The 17,491-nt window shown below is 41.3% G+C and overlaps 1 protein-coding gene, 1 long non-coding RNA gene and 2 other non-coding genes across 12 annotated transcripts in view; 2 read left to right on the forward strand and 2 right to left on the reverse strand.

Annotated features, from left to right (window-relative positions):
- Positions 1 to 12,251, reverse strand: part of AP3S2 (adaptor related protein complex 3 subunit sigma 2) — a 61,070-nt gene extending 48,819 nt beyond the window's left edge. For 7 of the 9 annotated variants that reach the window (XR_013395129.1, XR_013395130.1, XR_013395128.1 and 4 more), the window contains exons 1-3: positions 12,136 to 12,249; positions 7,598 to 7,689; positions 7,069 to 7,180 (exon numbers count right to left, since the gene is read on the reverse strand). Coding sequence is in view for 5 of the 9 variants with exons in the window: in XM_077937862.1 (XP_077793988.1) it covers positions 7,069 to 7,180; positions 7,598 to 7,689; positions 12,136 to 12,204 (273 nt within the window). In the remaining 4 variants the exon portion in view is untranslated. 9 annotated transcript variants of the gene reach the window in all.
- Positions 1 to 12,268, forward strand: part of LOC144330104 (uncharacterized) — a 49,973-nt gene extending 37,705 nt beyond the window's left edge. The window contains exon 2 of the long non-coding RNA XR_013395979.1: positions 11,209 to 12,268. This is a non-coding gene — a long non-coding RNA (uncharacterized LOC144330104). The remainder of the gene's footprint in view (positions 1 to 11,208) is intronic.
- Positions 5,077 to 5,183, reverse strand: LOC114679777 (U6 spliceosomal RNA). The gene has a single exon (XR_003731886.1). It is a non-coding gene; the product is annotated as a U6 spliceosomal RNA (small nuclear RNA).
- Positions 12,269 to 16,282: 4,014 nt separating the features above from the next.
- Positions 16,283 to 16,344, forward strand: LOC114679821 (U7 small nuclear RNA). Its single transcript, XR_003731915.1, has one exon. It is a non-coding gene; the product is annotated as a U7 small nuclear RNA (small nuclear RNA).
- Positions 16,345 to 17,491: the final 1,147 nt, after the last annotated feature.

Here is a 17,491-nt window from a genome sequence, read left to right on the forward strand (position 1 = left end):
TCTGAGTAGAAATTTAAAATGATACACTTCAGTACTAGAGTTACAAGGAAACAAACTTATATAGTACTGGAGGCATTATAAATTAACATACTCTTCATTTTTTTTTTTTTTTTTGAGATATGTCACCCAGGCTGGAGCGCAATGGCACAATCTCAGCTTACTGCAACCTCCACCTCCCAGGTTCAAGCAATTCTCCTGCCTCAGCCCCCCGAGTAGCTGGGATTACAGGCGCATGCCACCACACACGGCTAATTTTTTGTATTTTTAGTAGAGACGGGGTTTCACCATGTTAGCCAGGCTGGTCTTGAACTCCTGACCTCAGGTGATCTGCCCGCCTCGGCCTCCCAAAGTGCTGGGATTACAGGTGTGAGCCACCGTGCCTGGCTAACATACTCTTTCTAAATATCTATCTAGCAATACGCATTATGATTAGAAATACTAATTCCCTTTGACCCAGGTATTCTGGTTTTAGCAGGGTATGAATAGGCATAACAGTTTGCATAAAGACTTACAGTAGTTTTATTCATATTAATTAAAAAAAAAAAAGAAACAAAGTATCCAGTGTCTGTTATCCTAGGTGCTCTGCTACCTGAATCAGCTGAGAACACTCATTTTACCCCCCGTTCTGCTTTGACCTTTTTTTTTTTTTTCTTTTGAGACAGAGTTTCGCTCTTGTTGCCCAGGCCAGAGTACAATCTTAGCCCACCGCAACCCCCACCTCCCAGGTTCAAGAGTTTCTCCTACCTCAGCCTCCCAAGTAGCTAGGATTACAGGCACGTGTCACCACACCTGGCTAATTTTTTGTATTTTTTAATAGAGACGGGGTTTCTCCATGTTGGCTAGGCGGGTCTCAAATTCCTGACCTCAAGTGATCTGCCCACCTTGGCCTCCCAAAGGGCTGGGATTACAGGCGTGATGCACTGCGCTTGGCCAAAAGCTACTAATTTCCATATGTTAAACTTGTATTCAGTCACCTTACAGAACTCTATTATTAGTTCCAGTTGTTTCCAACTGATTTCGATTTTCTAATCAATTCATCTGTAACTATTATATATTCTGAAACCTAGTAAAGCAAATCTCCCATCACTGTCCTTTTTCCCTAGAATATACTTTTGCATTTCTTGGCCACTCCTTTTCCCTGATATATTTTGCCTTTACCGAGTTCTATAAACTCTCCTGATGGAATTATACTTGGTTTTCCATTTGATGTGTTGCTCACCACCTTTGGGACTACTGTCATCTTTGCTTGACTCTTTCCAACAAGGGGAGAGTTTGTAGCTCCATTTGTTCCAACTATTCCTTTGTTTCTCCTTTAAGATTTTATAATTTTATTGGAATCAATGTCAAGTATTCCATACCAAGTTCATTCCCAAGCACTAACTATCCTTTATTACTACCGTAAATGAGACTTCTTTAATTATGAATTTTCTAGCTGTTTTCTCAGAAACAGGAAATTTAATTTTGTTGGCTTTATCTCATATTCTGTCATTTTGCTGATATAATTTCCTTACTTATAATTTTTTTAAAAGATTTTCTATGTCCATAATCCAGCCACCTTACATAACTTATCTCTCTGTCTTTCTTTACTATGTCACTTCTTCATTTGTTTTTGTATCACTCACTACGAATGTTTGTTAAAATTAGAGTAAACAATAAAAGATATTCCTTTTTTTTTTTGAGACAGAGTCTCGCTCTGTCACTCAAGCTGGAGTGTAGTGGCGTGAATATGGCTCATTGAAACCTCAACCTCTTGGGCTCAAGAAGTCCTCCTGCTTTAGCCACATGAGCAGCTGGGACCACAGGGGCACACCACCTGATTTTTTATAGGGACTAGGTAGGTCTCACTATGGTGCCCAGGCTGGTCTTGAACTTCTGAGCTCAAGTGATCCTCCTGCCTCAGGCTCCCAAAGGGTTGGGATTATAGGTATGAGCCACTGCACCTGGATGAAACACTCAACAAGAGTATTCACAAATGCCTACAGATTTTACCCTGAGACAACAGTGGCTCTGGTTTCTTGGCTCTTGGTTTTGAAACTAAAATTGATTGCTTCAGGGAAAGTAAACTAAGTGATGAGGGGAAAGGGGAAGGAGGATATTTTTCACCATACAGGTTGAACACTCGAAATCCAAAAATCTGAAATCCAAAACACTACAAAATCCAAAATTTTGTGTGCCGACATGATGCTCAAAGGAAATGCTCATTGGGCATTTCAGGTTTTGGACTTTCAGATTTAGGATAAGTATAATGCAAATATTCCCAAATGTGAAAAAGTCCAAAATCCAAAACACTTCTGGTCCCAAGCAGTTCAAAGGGATATTCAACCTGCATACTCATAGTGTGTCTCTGAATTCTGAACCACATAACTATATTCATTTCTTCAGAAAGTAAACAATTAATAAATGTGTACTTTTAATCAAAAATGCTTATTCCAGTTTAAGAGTGTATTTAATATAATTTGGATAATCACTCCTCTCAGAAACTACTAATTTTTATTATATTAGTTTTTCTTACTGCTATAATAGACTATTAATTTTTCTTTTTCTTTTTTTTTCTTTTTTTTTTTTGAGACGGAGTCTCGCTCTGTTGCCCAGGCTGGAGTGCAGTGGCCGGATCTCAGCTCACTGCAAGCTCCGCCTCCCGGGTTTACGCCATTCTCCTACCTCAGCCTCCTGAGTAGCTGGGACTATAGGCGCCCGCTACCTCGCTCGCTAGTCTTTTTGTATTTTTTAGTAGAGACAGGGTTTCACTGTGTTAGCCAGGATGGTCTCAATCTTCTGACCTTGTGATCTGCCCGTCTCGGCCTCCCAGAGTGCTGAGATTACAGGCTTGAGCCACCGCGTCCAGCCAACTATTAATTTTTGTTTGTTACACTGACTTGCATTCTTGGGAATAAATACTATTTGGACACAATGTATAATTCTTCTATTTAATAGTATGCAGTTTTCCTGCTAAAGAAATAATTTTAGGGCTAGAAAAGAATATCTAGTATCTTTGTAGATTAAAAAAAAAAACAAAAACACCCAACACACAGAAGAGACAAAATGCAAAACAAACAAAAACCCTTAAGGCCAATAAAGCCTAGATGATTTGTTTAAGGGTACATTGCTTGTTAATGGGAGAGTCAAAAAGGAAAAAAAAGTCAGGTTTCACAATCCCTTGGTTCAACTGATTGTTGGCTAAGATTTTAGTTAGTATGTAATTTTATACCAATACTAACAAGCAATATTTGACAAACATCTTCCCCTTTTTTTTGTTTTTTGAGACACAGTCTCACTCTGTCACCCAGGTTGGAGTGCAGTGGCGTAATCTCACCTCACCGTAACCTCCGCCTCCCAGGCTCAAGTGATTCTTCTGCCTCAGTCTCCCATGTAGCTGGGACTACAGGCACAGGCCACCACACCCAGCTAATTTTGTTTGTATTTTTAGTAGAGACAGAGTTTCACCACATTGGCCAGGCTGGTCTCAAATTCCCGACCTCGTGATCCTCCCGCCTTGGCCTCCCAAAGTGCTGGGATCACAGGCGTGAACCACTGTGCACGGCCCATCTTGCTTTTTAGAGTCAGGTTTTTGGATGATAACCAATTTATTCCATGAAATACGCTTAGGTAGTAGGATTCCTTGTTCTAAGTTTTAAAAAATAACTGAATGCAACATACAGGTTTTAATGTACTTCAACTTTAAAAAATTCTACTGTGACCCCATTAGGGAGTCAGTTCTTTTTTTTTTTTTTTTTTAACATCTATTATTTTATCCTAATATTATTTCAGTGCTTTATGTTGACCTCATTTGGGCAGTTTTTTGTTTTCATATTTTTTGAGATAGAGTCTTGCCCTGTTGCTCAGGCTGGAGTGCAACGGTGTGATCTCAGCTCACTGCAACCTCTGCCTCCCAGGTTCAAGTGATTTTCATGCCTCAGCTACCCAAGTAGCCAAGCAGCTGGGATTACAGGCATGTGCCACCATGCGCAGCTAATTTTTCTACTTTTAGTAGAGATGAAGTTTCACCATGTTGGTCAGGCTGGTCTCAAACTCCTGGCCTCAAGTGATCCACCCTCCTTGGTCTCCCAAAGTGCTGGGATTATAGGCACGTGCCACTGTGCCAGGCCAGTGCGGTTATTTTTTGTAGTCAGCTATTTCAGATATATTGGTAGTATAACTATGTATATATCATCTCTTTAAAACAATGTTTTCTATTTCTATCTTCTTTATATCAATTAGGCCAACTATTTATTAATTTTTATCTTTTCAAAGATCAGCTGGGTCCAGTGGTTCACACCTGTAATCCCAGCAATTTGGGAGGCCAAAGTGGGAAGACTGCCTAAGCTGAGACGTTCGAGACCAGCCTGGAAAACATGGTGAGACTTCATCTGTAAAAAATTAAAAAAATTAGCCAGATGTGGTGATGCATGCCTGTAGGCCCCATTACTCAGGAGGTTGAGGTAGGAGGATGGGTTAAGCCTGGGAGATGGAGGCTGTGGTGAGCTGTGATCACACCACTGCACTCCAGTTTAAAAGCAAGACCTTGTCTCAAAAAAAAAAAAACAAAAACAAAGATCAAACTTTTTAGTTCCTATTATTTTTACATTTTACTTATCTGATCTTACCAAATCCAATGTACACTAAATATTTAATAAATGTCTATTAAATTATAAAGTTAGAGGCCGGGCACAGTGGTTCACACCTGTAATCCCAGCACTTTGGGAGGCCAAGGCAGGCAGATCACAAGGTCAGGAGATCAAGACCATCTTGGCCAACATGGTAAAACCCTGTCTCTACCAAAACTACAAAAATTAGCTGGGTGTGTGTCTGTAATCCCAGCTACTCGAGAGGCTGAGTGAGGCAGAAGAATCGCTTGAAGCAGGGAGTTGGAGGTTGCGGTGAGCTGAGATCGTGCCACTGCACTCCAGCCTGGCAACAGAACAAGACTCTGTCTCAAAAATAAATAAATAAATAAATAATTTTTAAAAAATTATAAAACTGGTCTTTTGTATTATTAATATAAATCTCAAAGGTCCATTTTCTCTAATAACTGTGGCCCAATTTTTTTTTCTCTTTTAAAAAATTTTCCTTATTTTTTATAATATGGAATGCTTCACCAATTTGCATGTCATCCTTACACAGTGGCAATGCTAATCTTTTCTGCATTGGTCCACTTTTAGAATATATGCTGCTGAATGAAGCAAGCACTCTATCCCAATTTTTAAAATACATTATCACTATATTTCCTTAATTTTCAAATAAACTCATATTATGTACACACTTCTATAGCCTGCTACATACAGTTAACAGTAGTATAAAGCACATTCTCACATTTGAATTCTACAACCTAATATCACTTTTCAGATGGTAGATTCATGACTCAAACTCAGATTTCCTGATGTTAGATCTTGAGCTTTTTTTCTTTTTTTGAGACAGGGTCTCACTCTGTTGCCCAGGCTGGAGCGCAGAGGTGCGATCTTGGCTCATTGCAACCTCTGCCTCCTGGATTCAAGCGATTCTCCCACCTCAACCTCCCAAGTAGCTGGGAGTACAGGCACATGCCACCAGGCCCAGCTAATTTTTTGTATTTTTAGTAGAGACAGGGTTTCATCATGTTGACCACGTTGGTCTCAAATTCCTGGCCTCAAGTGATCCACGCACCTCAGCCTCCCAAAGTGCTAGGATTACAGGTATGAGCCACTGCGCCCCACCTTGAGCTCTTTCAATTATGCTGACTCTCAATGTCCAATCTGACTCAGGTTTTAAGAAAGTATTTAAAAATTGTCTCCAAGATGCATCTGTTTTAGATGGGTTCATCTTTATGTATACTTTTATGTATAATTACGTGAATACAATGTATGAAATTTTTAATTATCTTACAAAACTATATATTCAAAATTTCAATTTATTTGTTCCAAGATATGTTTAGCTTTTAAACTTTTATCTTAAGAAAACAAATTTTGTTGTAAGCATTTATTTATTTATTATTTACTTATTTATTTATTTTGAGACAGAGTGTCACTCTGTAGCCCAGGCTGGAGTGCAGTGGCGCGATCTCAGCTCACTGCAAGCTCCACCTCCCAGGTTCATGCCATTCTCCTGCCTCAGCCTCCCGAAGCTTGGACTACAGGCGCCCGCCACGATGCCCGGCAAATTTTTGGTATTTTTAGTAGAGACGGGGTTTCACCGTGTTAGCCAGGATGGTCTCAATCTCCTGACCTCGTGATCTGACCGCCTCGGCCTCCTAATGTGCTGGGATTACAGGCGTGAGCCACCATGCCCGGCCTATTTATTTTTAATTTATTGTTGTTTTGAGACGGAGTCTCACTCTGTTGCCCAGGCTGGGGTACAGTGGCACGATCTCGGCTCACTGCAACCTCCACATCCCAGGTTCAAACGATTCTCCTGCTTCAGCCACCTGAGTAGCTGGGACTACAGGTGCACACCACCATGCCTGGATAATTTTTGTATTTTTAGTAGAGATAGGCTTTCACCATATTGGCAGGTTGGTCTCAAACTCCTGACCTCAACTGATCCGCCTGCCTTGGCCTCCCAAAGTGCTGGGAGTATAGGCATGAGCTACCATACCTGGCCTGTTGTTGTAAGCATTTAAAATTTACATTTTATAGCTATAGAATTTTCTTTTCCACAATTGTTGTTACTTAAGTTTTCAATGTAGCATCTATTTGAGTGTTTTCTACCTATGGGCTTATTCAAGTACTTAAAAGAAGCTCATCTAGAATCTCCATATAAAATGATGAAATTATGCTAAATGAATAGTTCCCAAGCTAGGGTCCCTACACATCTCAGTTTTCATGAAGGTAATAAAAACAATCTGAAAGCAGATTGTGGGCCACCATGTCCGGCCAAAAGTATAAGTTTGTAAATGAAAACCAAGGCAGTGCAAGGGCTAGATAGAAACCAATAAATCTACAAGTGCTGAGGGTTTCTCAGGAGCTCTCCCAGAGCACCACCTGGTGGACGTCTGGCAACTTTTACCAGTATCAATAAGGAGATGGACACAAGGTTACTCAAAAATCCCGTGGAAACTCTCTAAAGTTGCTGCCGTCATTAGATGACTACACATACCTGGATGAGGTCCAAGATTCCAAGTTCACTCTCTGAGGAATCCACACAAAATACAAAGTAGAGGGTAGCATAGTGTCGGTAGATCAGTTTGTAGTCAGAGCCACCAATCAAACTGCAGAAGATGGGAAACATTTAAATGCCCACAGCTTAATTAAACACATCAAAAAGGAACCTTGTGCCAAAGAATGAGAAAGGGCCCACTGGAAAGGAGAAGGCCAGATGCTAGAAGCAGGCCATTCTTACTAGGTGAATGGCAACCAAGTTTGGCAGAGGTACCTAAAGCCACCTTACCTTACCTTTTCTCCTGCCTATCCTCCCAGGGACCGATCATCTAAATGAGCGATATCAGAAGCACAGTAATTGAACTGCGCCCCCAGAGAGAATTGTGTCTCTCCCTGAGCAGATCATGGTGAGACCAGTTAAAGTTGCATCAAGTATCCACCTGACACTTGAGTACTGCCAGAAGATGCAATAATGAAGGGCACTCACAAGTGGATATATGGGGAGAAAAATGAAGCTGACAGTTTACCTTCCACCCTCCAAGAAGTTACAGATGTTGTCATCCCGCTTGAGGACTAAATGGAAAGTCTCTCGAACAATCTGCTGTTGAATTTCTTCTGGCTATGGAACAAAAAGATAAGTGAATCAGTGGGCAGGCCTGAAAAACTACATCCCATCCATGGGGATGGACAGGGAAGAAGTGTTTCTAAGCTGGGAACATCTAAACATTTAGTACTTGTTTCTAGAAATGATAAAAATGATGAGGAAAAAATAAGAGTGAATCTATGAAAAATGGGTGACAAGGCTCTGATACAGGAATTAAGATAGGGTATTTTACCTAAATATCTAAGTCACTAACCATTACTGTCCTATAGGTAAGCTGATATTTAAACAAGAAAAGGAACATTGATAAACTCTCATACAAAGTCAGAGAATAACTAGAAGGCCTGATCCTGAAATATTTTGTCTTCCCCTGGAAAACATCTGTGACAAGTATATAATAAATCTCAACAGGTCTAACATTTTAAGAAGGTCAAGATGTGGGCCAGGTACGGTGGCTCACGCCTGAAATCCCAGCACTTTGGGAGGCCGAGGGGAGTGGATTACAAGGTCAGGAGTTCGAGACCAGCCTGACCAACATGGAGAAACCCCATGTCTACTAAAAATACAAAATTAGCCGGGCGTGGTGGCACATGCCTGTAATCCCAGCTACTTGGGAGGCTGAGGCAGGAGAATTGCTTGAACCCAGGAAACAGAGGTTACAGTGAGCTGAGATCACGCCACTGCACTCCAGCCTGAGCGACAGAGTGAGACTCCATCTCAAAAAAAAAAAAAAAAAGGTCAAGAAGTAATCATGTAAATGTTTTAAAAAGTTGTATTGGCAAATACAGCTGCCATCTTTTGTACTGGTAATATAGATACTACATATAAGATGCTGTGTTACTCATCAACAAAGTATTATTGAGAAAAATAGATCACAGATTAAAATTTTGAACAATCAGAGAGCTACAAATAAAATGTTTTATTATTATTTTTTTAGACTGAGTCTTGTTCTATTGCCCAGGCAGTGGTGCGATTACAGCTCATTGCAACCTCCAACCCCGGGTTTAAGCGATTCTCCTGCCTCAGCCTCCCCAGTGGCTGAGATTACAGGCATGTGCCACCATGCCCCGCTAATTTTTGTATTTATAGTAGAGATGGGGTTTCACCATGTTGGTCAGGCTGATCTTGAACTCCTAACCTCATGGTGATCCACATGCCTTGGCCTCCCAAAGTGCTGGGATTACAGGCGTGAGCCACCATGTCTGGCCTTATTTTTTCACTTACTACGTGCATAAGAAAGCTCAACTCTGATGAAATCACTTTGATAACTCACCTTTGATTTCTAATTATACATATGAGTTTCAGAAGAAGTATGGTTAAAAAGGGTAACGAGAGGGAGAAACCAGCAATTAAGACAGAAAATAATTTAAAGCTCTAGACCATTGCTTCTCAAATAATTTGCAATGAATCAGCTGTGAATGTTGTTAAAATACAGATTCGGATTTAGCAGGTATAGGTTAAATCCTGAGATGCAAGTCTAGTAAGCACCCAGGCAATACCATTTCTGTTGGTCTGGGGACCACACTTTGAGTAACAAAGCATAAGAAAACCTTAAATTGGACTTGCCCCAAGAGTTAGAAAATAGGTTCAAGTAATTTTAATCCCTTTTTTTCTACAGCCCTGAATTTAGCTTTGAAAGGGTTATTTAAAAGAAACAGAGAGGAGAAAAAACAGGGAAAACATAATTGTGGGGAAATTACTTTGACTCACATGGGTATGGAATGGCTCACAGTATTTACTGAATGAATGAAAACTTGCTAATCATTGGTCACTACAAATTTGAGTAAATCAATCACTATTTTCCTCATTTCCATTTAAAGAACAAAGCTCACAGATGACAGGATGCTGTAAGGAACTAAGTCTATATACTGCAAAATACGAAACATGCTAAACATCAGCACTTTTTAAAACTGAAAACACATCTTTTGAACTAAAGCCTTTTATCTGACTCTGGGGGAAGTGGCAGCAGTGGGAAATGGTATGAAATGATGAGGCTACCTAATTTCTAGTTCAGTAAAAAGGTAAACTACCAATTGCTTACATGCCTCAGTGATTTTAATAACCCCTCATATCATTTTAGTACTCTGTAGTTTTCAAGGTACTTTCATCTATGAGCTCATGAGGTCTTATAAAAATCCTATGATCTCCAAAGATACATGAATGGTCAATAAGCACATGAAAAGATGCTCAACATCATTAGTCATTTTGGAAATTAAAATCAAAACCACAATGGGCCAGGTGAAGTGGCTCACACCTGTAATCCCAGCACTTTGGGAGGCCAAGACGGGCAGATTACTTGAGGTCAGCAGTTCAAGACCAGCCTGGCCAATATAGCAAAACCCCATCTCTACTAAAAATACAAAAATTAGCCAGGCATGGTGGCGGGCACCTGTAATCCCAGCAACTTAGGAGGCTGAGGCAGGAGAATCACTTGAACCCGGGAGGCAGAGGTTGCAGTGAGCCAAGATCACGCCACTGCAGCCTGGGAGACAGAGCAAGACTCAGTCTCGGGGGGAAAAAAAAAGCCACAATGAGATACCACTTTATACCCACTAAAATGTCTTTAATCAAAAAATAAATAAATAACGAATGGCAGGGATGTGAAGAAACTGGAATCCTTATACATTGCTGATGGAAATGTAAAATGGTGCAGCCACTTGGAAAGTTTGTCAAATAGTTTGCAGTTTCTCACAATGTTCACCATAGTTACCATATGATCCAGCAATTCTACTCCTAGGTATATAACCAAGAGAAATGAAGTCATAAGTCCACATAAAAACTTGCACAAGAATGTTCATAGCAGCATTAGTTAGAAGAGCCAAAAAGTAGAAACATCAGCTTATAAACAGACAATCAAAATATGGCATACCCATATAATGCAATATTATTCAGCAATAAAAGAAATGAAGATCAGATACATGCTACAACATGGATGAATCTTGAAAACATTATATTACATGAAACATGGCAGACACAAAAAAACCCACTTATTTATGATTTCATTTATATGCAACAGAATAGGCAAATTCCATCTGCCACTCTGGAGTAGGCAAATTCCATCTGCCACTCTGGAATAGTCAAATTCCATTTGCCATTCTAGAACAGGCGAATTTAGAGGGAAAGACTCTCTAGGGCTGGGACAGTCATGGAGAAATAGGCAATGAGTGCTAATGGGCAGAGGTTTCTTTTTGGGGTGATGAAAATGATCTAAAATTGATTGTGGTGATGGTTGTGCAGCTTCTGTGAACGTGCTAAAAAACACTGAACTGTCCCCTTTAAATAGGTAAACTGGGGCCGGACACAGTGGCTCATGCCTGTAATCCCAGCACTTTGGGAGGCTGAGTCTGGTGGATTGCTTGAGCCCAGGAGTTCAAGACCAGCCTGGGCAACATAGAAAGACTTCATCTGTGTAAGTAAATAACGTAAAATAAATAAGTAAATAGTATGGCATGTTAGTTTTATCTCTAGTTTTATCTAGTTTTACCTAGAAAAAAACTAGGGGGGAATCTGTATACACACAAATGCAAATACAAATAGTTATGTTGAATACTCATATTTTTACCTCGATGTAATCTACTTAATTAAATGTAATCTAGCTTTAAAAATCTTATGAAGGAGTAAAATTAGTTTTTCATTTCTAATTGACAAAAGACAGAATAATTTAAGTCTGAAAAGGGTTTATTAACTTGTCAATAGACGCAAGAGTAGAAAAGGTGGAGCTGAAGCCGGAATACGTTTTCTGACTCCCCTCTTCAGTTTGGCCAGTACCCCAATTATGTAACATTTTGAAACCCCGCCATGAAGAAATAAAATATTGGAAGATAGGAAGCAAATACTGATGTTTATGTGTTTGCAAAGGAACGTGTTGGGAAAATTCAAATTTACGTAATCACTTATTGAGCCCTTATGCAGCAGCATTTATAATTTCTCATCATGTTTCCACTTTTAAACTAAAATTTTCTTCAACCCTACAGAGTGAAGGGTATCTAGTCTCTGGAAAGTCCCAGCCAACACTGAAGCAAAATAATTCCAAATAAAGAACTTTTCCAGACCCTTTGGCTATAACAAAAACTTTCAGAAACTTAATATTTCTTCCTCATGAAACTGTGGTCAACAACCAAAAAGATGACAGAACGTGACTTCAATCATTCAAGTTCTCAACGAGGCACACTCCCCACTGTCGCTTCTATCTCGTTCCCAGAGACCCAAGGGAAAATGTCACAAAATGGCACAGAAATGCAGGATCCAGAAAAGGGTCAGAAAGAGCGAGGGCAGTAGGGCGGGAGACAGAATGCCTGGCACCGGCCTGCGCCCAGGTTAAGTGCTTAAGAAGGGTGAGGGTCATGCACGGTGCAGGAGCCCCAGGTGACCAAGGAGCGGTGCCCCCGGGCGCCCAGAGGCCAAAGAGGAAAGAAGAGATAGTGGGCACCCTCAACGGGCGTGGTGAAGCCGGGCCGCACTCACGAAACGCTGGTAGAAGCGGACTAGCCGCGGCTTTCCATGGTTGTTGAAAACCAGAATCGCCTGAATCATCTTTGCCGGCCACGGTTCTCTCAGCACCGGCTACTCCCAGAAATCGCCTCCTTCCGCCACAACACGGCCACTTCCGGTTGGTGCGCTGCTGAGAGCGGCACTCGGAAACTTGGCCCCGGCACCCAGGAGCCCTAGCACCCAAGGGTCCGGCCTCTTTGACGCCCTGGAGAAGGCGGCGGGGTCCCCTGCGGACTGCAGGTGCGGTTGCCCAGAAGCGTGGTCACCTCGACCAGCGTCGGTTGGCCGGTCAGGATGCGAATCCGGATCTATGTCCCTCGCCAAGACCGACAGCTGGCCCCAGAAGCCGAAACTTGACCACCAGCCGGGTTGCCAACACAGAGAGGCGGCGCGAGCTTGCCTTTCTCACCGTCCGCTCCAAAACCTGTACTCCCGCCTTCCCCTTAGCGCTCGCAGAACGTTCCGCGGAGTGGAGACGCCGGTCGTTCGGCCGTTCCTCGGTTAAGGAACGTTTCGTTCATTTTTATTTTTCAGTATTACAATGCTGCAGTGAATTACGTAGCTGTCTCTCCGTGCATATGGGCTGTTCCTCCATGGTAGACGGTGAATGGTGGAATTAAAGAATTTTTAGTGCATTTCCTTTAAAATCCCAAATCAATCAAGTTCTTATTTTTGTTTGTTCTTTTAATGACCCAGTGTGGGTAAGGTGGAGCACGTTCGTATACTGCAGATGGAGCAGCGGATACAGCTGCAAATCGATCCAGAGGACTTTTTGGCAATATGGATCAGAAGCCTTTAAAATATGTAACAGTCCAGGCCCGGGGGCTCACGCCTGTAATCCCAGCATTTTGGGAGGCTGAGGCGGGTGGCTCACTTGAGGTCAGCAGTTCGAGACCAGCCTGGCCAACATGGTGAAACCCCGCCTCTACTAAATTACAAAAATTAGCCGGGTGTGGTGGCGCGCGACTGTAGTCCCAGATATTTGGGACTCAGATACCCAGATACATAGTCCCGGGACTGAGGCAGGAGAATGGCTTGAACCTGGAAGGCGGAGGTTGCAGTGAGCCGAGATTGCATCACTGCACTCCAGCCTGGGCGACAGAGCGAGACTCTGTCTCCAAAAACAAAACTCTCTCTCTCTCTCTCTCTCTATATATATATATGTATTTATTTAACATTAGACTCAGCGTTTCCAGCTCTGGAATTTATAATAAAATGATTGTGGATGTGTGAAAAGATTTAGCCTCAGGAACATACATTTCTGCCAGAGTATCTTTAGAACAGTAAAAAAAAAAAAAAAAAAAAAGAAGAAAAAAATATATATCGCAGCAGTGTTATTACAGGGGAAAACGGGAAAAAAATTATTACAAAAATGAGAAATTGGTTAAGTGCATTGTTCTACATGAATATGAGAAATATTAAATAGCTAATAAAAATCATGCTGGGAAAGATTTATGATACAGAAGTGTTCATGACATCTGTTAAGCCAAAAGATTACACGAAGTATGCACAGGGACAACCCACTTTACACAAGATTGGCGGCAAATACACCAAAACATGAATAATGTATCTGATGGAATGGCAGAGTCAGGGTGGTTTGATTTGTACAGGCCCCTGGAACCACACTGCCCTGATTCAAAGCATGGTTCTGCGGACTGCCTGGGCACCCTGGGCAAGTTTCTTCATCTGTAGAAAAGGTGTAATATCAGTTTCCTAAACTGGAAAATGAGTCTACTGACTGCAGACAGTTGTTATAAACACAAAAGGAGTTATTATAATATTTGTAAGCACTTGGAACAGTGCATGGCACATAACTGAGTACCACATAAGTGATTTTAAAACATCTTTGGGTGGTAGGATTATCAAGTTTTCCTTTTATTCCTTCAAAGAAATATGTGCTACTTTTGCAGCCAGAGTTTTGGGGTTTGCTTGTTTGTTTTTTCAGAGACAGGGTCTTACCCAGATTGGAGTGCAGTGGCACAGTCATACCTCACTGTAACCTCAAACTGCTGGCCTCAGGCGATCCTCCAGCCTCAGCCTCCCAAACCCCCACAATGCCTGGTCCAGCGTTTTTTTGTTTTTGTTTGTTTGTTTGTTTGTTTGAGATGGAGTCTCTGTTGCCCAGGCTGGAGTGCAGTGGCACAGTCTTGGCTCACTGCAACCTCCGTCTCCCGGGTTCAAACAATTCTCCTGCTTCAGCCTCCCCAGTAGCTGAGATTACAGGCGTATGCCACCATGCTCAGCAAATTTTTGTATTTTTAGTAGAGATGGGGTTTCACCACACTGGCCAGGCTGGTCTCAAACTCCTGACCTCAAGTGATTCACCCATCTCAGTGTCCCGAAGTGCTGGGATTACAGGCGTGAGCCACTGCACTTGGCATGGCCCAGTTTTTAAATAAATAAAAACCCAAAGTCAGTTGCACTGAAACTTGACAAAAATGTTTAAAATGTTGAGGAAAAATATCAAAGAAAATTCTGAAACAGAATTATGAAGAACTAGCTCTGCCAACTATTAAAACCTACTTTGATGGTTCAAATTGTAATTATAGGAAGACTAACTGAAATACTATAAATAATTTAGGCACAAAATAATTTTAATATGTGATGTAGGAGTGGGAAGGAATTCAGTAAATACTATTAGGATAAACTGGTTAGCAATTTGAAAATAAGTAGTTAAGTATAAAACCAGATAATAACCTAAATAGAAGAAAACGAAATTGAATAATATCCAAAAATCTGCATTAGCTTAGAAGCAATAAAAATCACAAAATATCAACAGATATATAAAGATTTTTTTATGAAAAGAATTATTTAATGGAAAAGTCATTAAAATATGGCAAATGGTTACATTTAAAATACAAATAACTCTGATAAAGAGGTATCACTCCCCATCTCCCCAGTAGATAAATGGACAAAAAAACTGAATAACAAAGGGAGAAATACAGCTAGGAAAAGGAAAAAATGTTTAAGCTCACTACAAGTGAGGGGAAAGGCAAATTAAAATATATTAAAATAGGCCGGGTGCGGTGGCTCACGCCTGTAATCCCAGCACATTGGGAGGCTGAGGCGGGTGGATCACGAGGTCAGGAGATTGAGACCATCCTATCTAACATGGTGAAAACCTGTCTTTACTAAAAACACAAAAAAATTAGCCAGGTGTGGTGGTGGGTGCCTGTAGTCCCAGCCAATCGGGAGGCTGAGGCAGGAGAAAGGCGTGAACCTGGGAGATGGAGGTTGCAGTGAGCCGAGATCGCACCACTGCACTCTGGGCGACAGAGTGAGACTCTGGCTCAAAAAAAAAAACTATATGTGTGTGTGTGTGTATATATATATATATATAATTTTCACCTTATCCAAAATCATTTTTAAAATGTTTTCATACCCAATTCTGACAAGGGCAGCATAAAAATGGTTCTCCCCTACATTGCTGGTGAAATTATGGTTTAGAACAACTCTTTTGGGAAGCAATTTGGCAATATAACAAGAACTTTACAAAAGATTTCTAGATTCTCAGTAATATGACTCCTGGGAATCTGCTCCTAAAGAAATAACCCAAAAAGATAGTTAGAGGTGGGGAATTAAGGGAACTATATAATTTTCAACATTTTTGGAAACAATCCTGTTAGCCACACAGGGATCAATTTAAATATCCAAAAGTTGGACCATGACGGAACTATCCAGTGGTAGCAATCTTAAAAATAATGGTTGCAGGTGGGCATGGTGGCTCATGCCTGTAATCCCGGCACTTTGGGAGGCTGAGGTGGGAGGATCGTTTGAAGTCAGGAGTTCAAGAAAAGCCTGGCTAACATGGTGAAACCCCGTCTCTACTAAAAACACAAAAAACTAGCCGGGCGTGGTGGCGTGTGCCTGTAATCCCAGCTACTAGGGAGGCTGAGGCAGCAGAATAGCTTGAACCTGGGAGGCAGAGGTTGCAGTGAGCCAAGATCGCGCCATTGCACTCCAGCTTGGGCAAAAAGAGTGAAACTCCATCTCAAAAAAAAAGAAGAAAGAAAAATGGTTACAAAGACTATGTAGCAATATGGAAAGTGATTATGTAACATTAATCGAAAAAGTAGTATCAAATTTTATGTGTGGGCATAGTGTTACAACAACTATGTACAAGTATTACAGATGTTTTAGAATTTGTCTAGCAGGTTTTCCAGTTTGTACCAGAAAACCCCTATGCAAGTTTACAGAAACCAAAACCATGTACACAAATTACATGCTAAAAAACCCAAACACTAAAAATTATGAACATGACTGAGTGAAACTATGAGTTTTTTTCCCCTTTAAATATATTTCCTAAGTGCATTGCTATTTATGGAGATTAGTTTAGTCCCTCAAAAATTCTTCCTATATCGTTCGGGCACAGTGGCTCATGCCTGTAATCCCAGCACTTTGGGAGGCCGAGGAGCATGGATCACCTGAGGTCAGGAGTTCAAGACCAGCCTACCCAACATGATAAAATCCCATCTCCACTAAAAATACAAAATTAGCTGGGTGTGGTGGCACATGCCTATAATCCCAGCTACTTGGGATTATGGTAATACTCCTGCTGAGGCAAGAGAATCTCTTGAACCCGGGAGGTAGAGGTTGCAGTGAGCCGAGATTGAGTCATTGCACTCCAGCCTGAGCAACAAGAGTGAAATTCCATCTCAAAAAAAAAAAAAAAAAAAAAAATTCCCATATGAATGAAGCTCAGAGGATTTTCTTGGTTCTGTTTGAAGATACAAAATAACTGTCAATTTCCATCATTAGGCCCATGGTGAAAGGCAAGCTGGACACTGGTGGAAGAAAAGAAATTCAGATGGATAGAGGAAAGGCACCTCCCAATAAGAAAAGAGTCCAGGCAAGGTGATGGAAGTGGGAGAGTGGCCTGCTTCGGAAACAGCCAGCCCCTCCATGGGACCAACACAGCCCTTCCCAAACTGTTTCTCAGAGCAGCTGTCCCATGAAATGCTCCTCACAAAAACAGGTTCTATGACCAAAGAAATGTGGGAAATACTTAATCATACCCTGTCCTGAAGAGTTACAGTAAATGTTAGTATAGTAAAAGCTCTGGGAAATCCTACAGAAATGTTTGAGTTTAACATTACGTTTGTCCCAACAAATTAGATCATAGAAACACCAACCGCTTTTTGTTTCTAGCCCTATTAACAACCTGTGGAATATCCCTCGAGCTGGTCTGAAGGGATCGCCGCAGAGTTCTTAAGGAGGAAGCGAGCCAAGAGAGGAGGGTTGTGACGTTGTGATGAGCTCTGAGTTGTATTAAGGAATTTGAACTTTCCATCTGGGGAGTAATAGGCTCCAGTCTAGCTTCTGAAAGCTG

The sequence above is a fragment of the Macaca mulatta genome, chromosome 7, assembly GCF_049350105.2.
Source record: "Macaca mulatta isolate MMU2019108-1 chromosome 7, T2T-MMU8v2.0, whole genome shotgun sequence".
Lineage (NCBI taxonomy): Eukaryota > Metazoa > Chordata > Mammalia > Primates > Cercopithecidae > Macaca > Macaca mulatta.